Below are 8,328 nucleotides of genomic sequence, written 5' to 3'. Positions count from 1 at the left end.
TGGAGATGTTTTCTCTTAACATATGTTCCCTGATTTATCAATGTCACCCCATTATAACTAATAAAGACAAATTTTAAGAAAATCCCAGCTATACAGTGAGAATCAATGAGATGCTGTTCATTCGGCTTTAGCAAGTTTGTTGAATGACTATCCACAGCACACCTCACTCATTTGACAGAGGTAAAACTCTTTAATCTCAGAGTGCCGCTCCCAACTCCCGATCCCCACCCATTCTCCCCCTACTTCAGGGCCGGAGAGTGAAGGCCCCTGCCCCCAACCTTGGGTGGACGAGAGCCCTTTAAGGCACCTGTGGGGGAAGGGGAGAGGGGCGGGAGCTGGTTACGTCCTGGACAAGGATGAGTTTCGATTGGCAGGCTGTAAAGGGATGGAACCAGCCAGTGTCAGACGCAGGGGCAGGATCAGGCCATCCCTTTAGAGGGGACCAGAGACCAGTTGCCAGGACTTAGTAAAATGACCTCAGGCCTAGTAGTGTAAAGAACAGAAATTTAAGGCCACAGGCCAATCCTGGGCACAGGAGGGCTTAGCCACGCCCCCAGGAGGCTGAATCCAGTCGGGTAGACTTCAGAAAGTGCGGGTGATGATTCTTGAGATTGGTCAAGACCTTCACGCTCTGAGCCAATCATATGAAACTGCCCGCTCACCAGTCTGAAATTGGAGCGCCACCACCTAATCCTGGGGCTCGGCTGTATGCTTCCAGAGATGGAGCCAATGCCTTGCGAGCAGAGGCCTTGTCGCTAGGCAGAAAACGGAGAGTCAACCAATTTAGGGTTTAGAACCAGCCAGGCCGATTGGAGAGCGAGCCAGTCCCTTAATAGAGAGAATCTGTCGCTGGGCAGAAAAAAGCAACAGACCCTATCGGGAACCTGGATAGGTTCCGCTCCTCCCCGCAGAAGGGGGCGGTAGACTAAGAGGGCGGCAGGGATTGGCTGAGGCTGATCAATCCTGGGCCGGGGATGTGAGAGGCCGGTCCCGAATCTCACTCGGATTGGCGGGCCCCGGGGGCGGGGCCGGGGTGTAGTGTAGGCCTGGGCGGATGCCCAGCGGGGAGGCTCTCTCCCTGGGCCTCAGTATTTCCGTTTCAACTTCTGGAAGTCGCTGGTGTTCAGTCGCGGTCGCGGAAGGTCTCCGAAGACCTGGGTGTCCTCGGCCTCCCGCAGCACCAGCGCGCGCATGCTCGCAGCGATGCGGTCCAGGTCCGGCGAGGAGGGCTGCAGGGACAGCGACACGGCCGTGGTCAGCGCCTGCAGCCGTGGCCACCGTACCCATACTTACCATGTACCCCGACCCCAACCTTCTATGCCTACACTCTGGGCTCCAGCTCCCCTCCCAGTGCTTTCGCCCCTGTGATGCCCAGAGCCAGAAGGCCCTTCACCCGATCTCGCTCGATATAGGACCTTCCTACTTGGCTCAAAGGCCACCTCCTTCAAGAAGCCTCCTTGCCTTCTCGGCCTGAACCATCGCGTTCTAGTTCCCTCCCACACACTGGAAAAGCTGCTTATCTGACCAACAGGCTGTGTGCACCCAGTTGGTCTCACATTGAAGGATTTGGATTTGGATCAATTGCCAATCAGGCCTCTGCCACCCACTAGCTAGCCACAGGGATTTCACCCTTGCTGAAGGCTTCATTTTCTGCTCTGAAAGTTGGGGTAAAATCAGGGTCTGAGAAAAATCAACACAGAGGCTGCTCAGAAAAGGTGGAACTACCATGTCACCAGCGCTGTCCAGAAAGGTTCCCCTCCATGTCAACCTCCACCTGGGAGGGTTGTGTCATTCTGCCTACAGCCCCAACACCGAGTAGTTCCTGTCACCTTGAGCTGCGCCTGGCCCCCAGGTGAGGCCACCATTTGAAGCTGGACCTAAACCCATTCAGTTACCAGCCCAGGGCCCAGTACTCAGGCCTTGAGTGTTAAGCAGCTGCTGGACCCTACCACCGTGTAAACAAGGACACTTGACAGGATCAGAGAGACAATGAACCAGGGGACCTAAAGCCTTCTGCCGTGGAGCCTGTAGTTGCTTTCCTAAAGAAAGCTGGGTACACAGAGGCCTCAGTTTCCCCTCTACTTCAAGGAGCTTCAATGATCAGGGATGAGGGCCCACTCAGGACAGCCCAGGAAGTACACATGTAGGATCATGGGGGAGGAAGAGAGGACAAGTGGGGGCAGACAAAATCCAGGTAAGGCCAGGAACATTTGGGGTGGGGGGTGGCAGGTGACTGGATCCCCTCTGAGCCTTTGTTTCCCCCATCTGGAGAATATACCAAAATCCTCATGCGTTGCTCGCAACATGTGTTCTATAAATGGAGTTGCTCCTAGAGAAGAGGCTTTCTCTACCAGACACTGGGGCTCATTAGAAGGCTGCAATAGTTCACACTGCATGGCTCTGGCCCAAGAACCTGCCTAGTGAGGTGGGAGGATGGATCATTTCTATGAAATGTGGCATCCTTGCTTGAAGGCTTCCTGAAGGAGGTGGCTCTTGAGCCCTTCCCACCCCTCACCTCCCCCCTCCCATTTGCTCCTCACCGGCCCATTCTCCTCATCTGATGACCGTGCTTCTGTTCTCTTTTCCTTGAAGGGCCAGACGGGCACAGACACAGGCAGGGACTTGGCGTACTGCTGTGTGGGCAGAGCTGAGGCCGGGGGCACTGAGTAGGCGGTAGGGCCAGCGGGGGTCTCCTCGCTCAGGCTGCCGTCTGGGAGAGAGGGTAGACTTCAGCCTCTGTCCCTGCATCCAACCCAGCCACCATCCCCCCACTTGGGGCACGGGGACAGCCTGGGACACTTGCCATCTGTGCTCTCAGGGTCTGACTCACAGAAGGGCGGCAGGTCCTGGAGCGTGGCATCTTCGTCCATCACAAAGAGCCCTGTGCATCAGAGGCCCAGGCCCGTCAGGTCACCTCCTCAAGCCACCGCCTCTGCTCCCTGCACTGGCCAGGCCCTTGCAAGCCTCAGGGATTCTGGAACTATTATTCCCTCTGCCTCAGACACCCTTTCCCTGGTTATCAGTCTGGTCATCGGCAGAAACAACTCTAGTTTCTACCTGTTACACCTTCAGGTGAAAGTAACTGGCTGAACAGGAAATCTGTAAAGTCTATTTGAGTGAGATGAACTCACTCAAAATACAGACTGAGAGAAATGTGCGATTATTATGATTCCAGTTGGACAAATGGGAACCCGAAGGCACAAAAGTTAAGCCACTTGCCCAAAGTCCCAGTTAATAAATGGGGTCGTGGGGATTTGAACCCATTCCACATGGCTCCCGAGTCTGTGCCCTTAACCCTATGCAGGTTTTCTCCAAAAATAGTGAGGAAGGCAGCTATTGGTAGTCACAATAACAAACAAGCACCTCCTATTTACTGAGACCCCTGCAAACTCCTACCCATCCTTGACGCCCTAACAGTCCAGTCTAATCTCCGGGAAGCGCCCAACCGCCATGTTCCCCCAAACTGCCAGCTGCTCCTCCCCCGAGTTCCTCAAGTGCTGCTGCATCCCCGATTACTCTTAATCCCCCCTGTTCTTAGAAGTACCGGGCACCCAGATTTGGAAATAAATCCTATTCCGCTCATGCTTCTGGCTCAGGAGGCCCCCCATCCAACCCCACAACCTCCCCAGGACGCTGCCTGATGTCAGCTGGACCTGAGTCCCACCAGTTGGCACTGTGTTCGTGTCCAGCACCTTCCAGCAAAGCTGGACCCAGCACACTGTACACAAACCGAAGATCAGAGAGAGAAAATGGCTTGCTCACAGTCACACAGGGACGCACGGGCGAGGCAGCCTGGCACCCAGGCTCTGTGAGGCTCCAGCCTCCACAGAACATTACGGCTCAGAGACAAACAAGTCTCACCTCTCCAGGGAAACCTACTGCTGAGACAACATGCCATGCAGAGGGCCACCCCAGTCCTTGCCCCGTGACTCTCACCTCCGTTGTCACTGACGTCCAGCCGCTCCCCAGAGGTCTCCGTCTCTGTCGGCTCATCCTCGTCTTCCTTGTCTTCCTCCTTGGGCAATGCAGGCTGGGGTGGGCTCCCTACAGGGCTGGGTGGCTGTGGTGCCGGTGGGGGTACAGGGGGCCGAGCGGTGCTGGCCGCTCGGTGGGCCAGGGCGATGTCCTGGAGGCAGTGGCGGGCGGCCTCGGCCAGGGCCCCGCGGCCATGGGCTGCATAGGCGCAGGGCCCTGGGCGGGGCGGCGGGGGTGGTGCAGCGGTCAACAGAACCAGCTCCGTGCCAGTCCGGGCCCGGAAGCGCTCAGCAGCCCCCACCACGGCCTCCCACAGCTCCTCAGGGCGCCCCAACGCCATCCGCACCCTGTGGGCAGAGCAGGACAGGGGAATCTGAGGCTGGACTGACTGTACTGTCCCCACCCAGCCCCATGTGTCTGCCTGTCCTGGACACCATTCCCATCCCTCGCATCCACCTGTCCTAGCTGAGATCAGCTTAGCATCTGCCCCCAAAGCCACCATTCCCCCAGAACCCCTCCCCATCCAGACCTCAATCCCAGCCCCAGCCCTCCTGACCTGCACTGTCCCCACCACTCTCATTTCTCCTCTTGGCCCTGGGCTTGGCAGCCACCACCCACAGGTGAGTAAAGAGCACTTGAGATATGGCGGGTCCAAAGTGGGAGATGGAATGTGTGTGAAAGCCACACTGGTTCTGAAGACTCAGTACAAAAAAGTAGTGAGTAAATCATCTCATGAGCAATCTGATGGTGATTACATGTTGCAATGACATTCTAAATATACAGGCTAAATAAAATACAGTGAAAATGACCTTTATCTGTGGCTCATGGAAAATTTAGATGCATGGCTCATATTATACTTACAGTGGACAGTGCTGCCCTGACCATCATCCCAGCCCCTCTCACACCTCCCAGCCTCCAGCCCAGTCAGCACATGGCCCTGCAGGGGCCCTTCTACATCTGGGATGACCCTGCCCCTCGCCACCAACCCACAGACAAGGTCACAGCCCCTTCCAGGCTTCTGAGGCCTGAAGCTTTCAGCCAAACCTCCCACCGCATACCTACATCACTGGTCCTCCATGCACTTGTCCATCTTTCCCTCACCTCTAGATCGGGTCAGCACATCCACCTTGCCCCATGGGCTCCCCCAACATGAGTGACCCCCATTCCAGGACGTATGTCTCTGGGCAGTGCTGTCTGGATCCATGTCTATCTTCCCTGCCAGTGTGGGAGCTCTCCAGGGCGGTCCTGGCAGGTTCATCTCTGAGCCACCAGCAGCCTTGCCTAACACACACAGGTCCGAGAGTGGGGCCGATCAGAAAACGGTGGGCTAGCTCTGGCTGGATAGCTCGGTTGGTTAGAGCAGTTTGGAAGTGCAGAGGTTGCTAGTTTGATCCCCGGTCAGGGTACATACAGAAGCACCCCAGTGTTCCTGTCACTCTAAAATCAGTAAAATGAACATTTTTATAAAAAGAAAGAGCCTGACCAGGCGGTGGCGCAGTGGATAGAGCATCGGACTAGGATGTGGAAGACCCAGGTTCGAGACCCCGAGGTTGCCAGCTTGAGCGCGGGCTCATCTGGTTTGAGCAAAGCTCACCAGCTTGGACCCAAGGTCGCTGGCTCGAGCAAGGGGTTACTCGGTCTGCTGAAGGCCTGCGGTCAAGGCAATATGAGAAATCAATGAACAACTAAGGTGTTGCAATGAAAAACTGATTGATGCTTTTCATCTTTCCCCCTTCCCATCTGTCTCTGACTCTCTCTCTGTCTCTGTAAAAAGAAGATAATAAAAATAAATTCAAAAATATTTAAAAGAAAAAGAAAATGGTGTGCAAGTTGCTGTCTGAGCCTAGAGTTGGCCCATGATGCTTATCTTTCCTACAAGTCTGTTTTTGGAAAACAAGGCAACCAGAGGTCACAGAATACAAAGCCCTTGCTGAAGCCACACACAGTGAGAGCACAACCAGCACATGTCCTCTCAGACCCTGCACAAGTTTATTCTACCCTTGCTTCATGCCAAGCAGGGACTTGAGTGTGGCATCAACAATCTCATCCCACTCTCTCACCAGCCCTATGAGGGGGGAGCTGTTATCAACCACTTCATACTTGCAACTGAGGCCCAGGCAGTCAATATCAGGACCAGGGTCAGACAGCTGAAGAGGAGAACTAGATTGGCAATCTGGAGGCAGAGCCTGTTTTAAATACAAGGGTGCCATCCTGCCTACCTTCGGAGAAAAGGTTTTATAATCTCCTAGTCCAGACGAGAAAAGAGAAACTCCGAGAGCTTAAGGCACTGGCCTGAAAGCACACAGCTACAAAGGGCAGGGATATGGCTGACAATGCCATCTGCCCCAACTCCAACACCTAACAAAGCCGGGACGTGCTCAGGGTCTGACAGCCCCTCCTTGAGTCATTCCCATCTGATGGAGAAAACTGAAGCTCAGTGCAAGGAAATGACTGGTCCAAGGTCACACAACCTAACAGTGCTAGGCCTGGGGCTCTTACTTCCTTGGGACACCAGGAATAAACTCCTCTCTGTCCTAGACCTTAGTGTAACAACAGGGCTGCAAAGAAAAAAATGGGGGTGAGTGGGTGTAAGGGTACCCCACCTCAGAAAGCACACACGAAAAGGACGAGAGTGCCGGAGACCTCTCTGGGGACTCTGGTGGATTACCCAAAGGAAAGAAACCAAGACTTGGGGAGTGTCCTGCCCTTCCATTTTCGAGAGGAAGTCCTGTATCTTTCAAAGAGCTAAGAGACAGAGGACACCCCCTCCCCTCAAATGGAGCAGTTTAAGATTAGGCAAAGAGGAAAAGAAGTGAGACCTGTCCTCCACAGGAGGAAGAACAGGGAAAGTGGCCTCTCAGGAGGCGAAGTGAAGAAACTGACTCCAGGAAGAAGTGAGGAAAAGTTCCCCAAGGAATGAGGAATGCTAATGAAGCCCCCCTGCAACTACCTGTCAAACTGGCAGTGCCACCCCCAACCCCGCTAGAAGGTGGGAGGCTCGAGGATGCACCCCGTAGCCGTAAGGCGGGGTCAATGTCTCGTGTCTTTCTCCACCGCCCAGAGACGTCTCCAGCTCGTCCGGGGTCCAGCGAAGACCCACTTCTCCGGATAGAAAACAGGAAATCCCGCCCAGGTGGGGAGCAGAACAGGAAGTCCCGCCTTTAGACGGGGGAGGGGCGTTTAGCACACCACCCCACTCCCCGGGAGCCACCACCGACCCTAGGGACATGGTCCACAAAGTAAGAATCCTAATGGGACTGAAGACCGGAAAATACAGCTATCTACGTTTTGCTCAGCTCACACTCGACGGTTCACGCCGGCGATCCCTTTCCAGCGCTCAGCGTGGGGTCGCTGGACGATCTCTAACCCTTGATCTACGCAGGCCATATCTCTCCCATGAGCGGCTCGGCCTCCCCGAGACCCTCTCCTCGGGACCGCTAAATCCTCCCACACCGCGGTTCACAACGCCATCTCCACTCACGTGCCCGCAGCCAGCATGGCCGGCTCGGCGCCGTCACCGCCCTCAAACGACATGGCGACGGCGTGCGTCACTTCCGCGTAGTAGCCCGCCTCCACGTTGCACACTCCGCCTCCCTAATGGACGCCGCCCGTGACAAAGAAGGGGGCCAAAGTGGCTTCACCGGACCCCAGGGGTGCCCATAGATGGGGGAAAGCTTCAGCCCGCTCAGAAACAAGCCTCGATCATTTCAATGTGACCCCAAAGAATATGGTGGCCTGCACGTACAAACTCAGTGCACAGTAAGACAAGCGAGCAGACGTCCCTCACTTATAATCAACCTCTTGCACAGAACTAGAGGAAAGCAGTGTCTGTTAATGACAGGCAACCAGCCTGCCATCATTTGCCCATAATGTACACGGGCTCTTCCTCCAACCTAGTTCCTTTCAGCACCAAGACTGGCAAAGATCCAACAAGGCAGCCTTTCTTGTTTCAGTTTGCCCAACTTCAATATGGCGGCTCAGACGGCTTTCTGTCGATGGTGACTCATGAGTTCGTCTGGAATCGCTTCGTTCCCAGGGATACTGACGACTTCATCCTGTTAACCCGAGCTCTTCAGCGCCTTTTGGGATGTACAGCTTCTCTCACCTTTACCTTTCTCGGTTTCTCTTTTCCAGGACCTTGCTATTCCGCCCCGCAGAAGGATGGGACCACCCCGCGTAAGCATGGCCTCAGCTGACCATCTTTACCCGTGCCCTCAAGCAAAATGGCACCTCTTTGGCTTCGATGCCAGTATACAATAAGGAGAAAGAAGTAGGCGTTTCGGAGTTTGAGTGAGGGGGTGGAGCTCTTGGCCCCTCCCCCTTGTTTACTTCTTGGACAGGACGGTGGCAGTG

General features: G+C 55.1%; 1 protein-coding gene across 9 annotated transcripts; it reads right to left on the bottom strand.

Moving 5' to 3' along the window:
* Positions 1–167: 167 nt before the first annotated feature.
* Positions 168–8,237, bottom strand: AKT1S1 (AKT1 substrate 1). 9 transcript variants are annotated; one of them, XM_066271499.1, is made up of 5 exons: positions 8,081–8,237; positions 3,937–4,322; positions 2,804–2,881; positions 2,541–2,710; positions 168–1,229 (listed from the first exon to the last, which is right to left on the bottom strand). In XM_066271499.1, exons 2-5 carry the CDS (start codon positions 4,313–4,315, stop codon positions 1,086–1,088), a joined length of 771 nt encoding a protein of 256 aa, XP_066127596.1. In that variant the 5' UTR covers positions 4,316–4,322; positions 8,081–8,237; the 3' UTR covers positions 168–1,085. The 9 variants fall into 9 exon arrangements, with proteins under 9 accessions (XP_066127596.1, XP_066127598.1, XP_066127595.1 ...); XM_066271501.1 differs by having other exon boundaries at positions 8,087–8,223; XM_066271498.1 differs by having other exon boundaries at positions 7,869–8,219.
* Between the last annotated feature and the right edge of the window lie 91 nt (positions 8,238–8,328).

This window comes from Saccopteryx bilineata, chromosome 3, assembly GCF_036850765.1.
Source record: "Saccopteryx bilineata isolate mSacBil1 chromosome 3, mSacBil1_pri_phased_curated, whole genome shotgun sequence".
Taxonomy (NCBI): Eukaryota; Metazoa; Chordata; class Mammalia; order Chiroptera; family Emballonuridae; genus Saccopteryx; species Saccopteryx bilineata.
Note: the sequence above shows the minus strand (reverse complement) of the source record. Positions and strands in the feature narration are given on the sequence as shown.

What these genes read in the sequence shown, in the direction of transcription:
- AKT1S1 (XM_066271495.1), bottom strand. Translation starts at nt 7,362, where the DNA reads ATGGCCTGCGTAGATCAAGGGTTAGAGATCGTCCAGCGACCCCACGCT. An exon ending in GCCGGCGTGAACCGTCGAGT is followed by an intron (nt 4,323 to 7,276) that starts GTGAGCTGAGCA and finishes CTCTGCCCACAG; the next exon opens with GGTGCGGATGGCGTTGGGGC. An exon ending in AGACCCTGAGAGCACAGATG is followed by an intron (nt 2,711 to 2,803) that starts GCAAGTGTCCCA and finishes CCTCTCTCCCAG; the next exon opens with ACGGCAGCCTGAGCGAGGAG.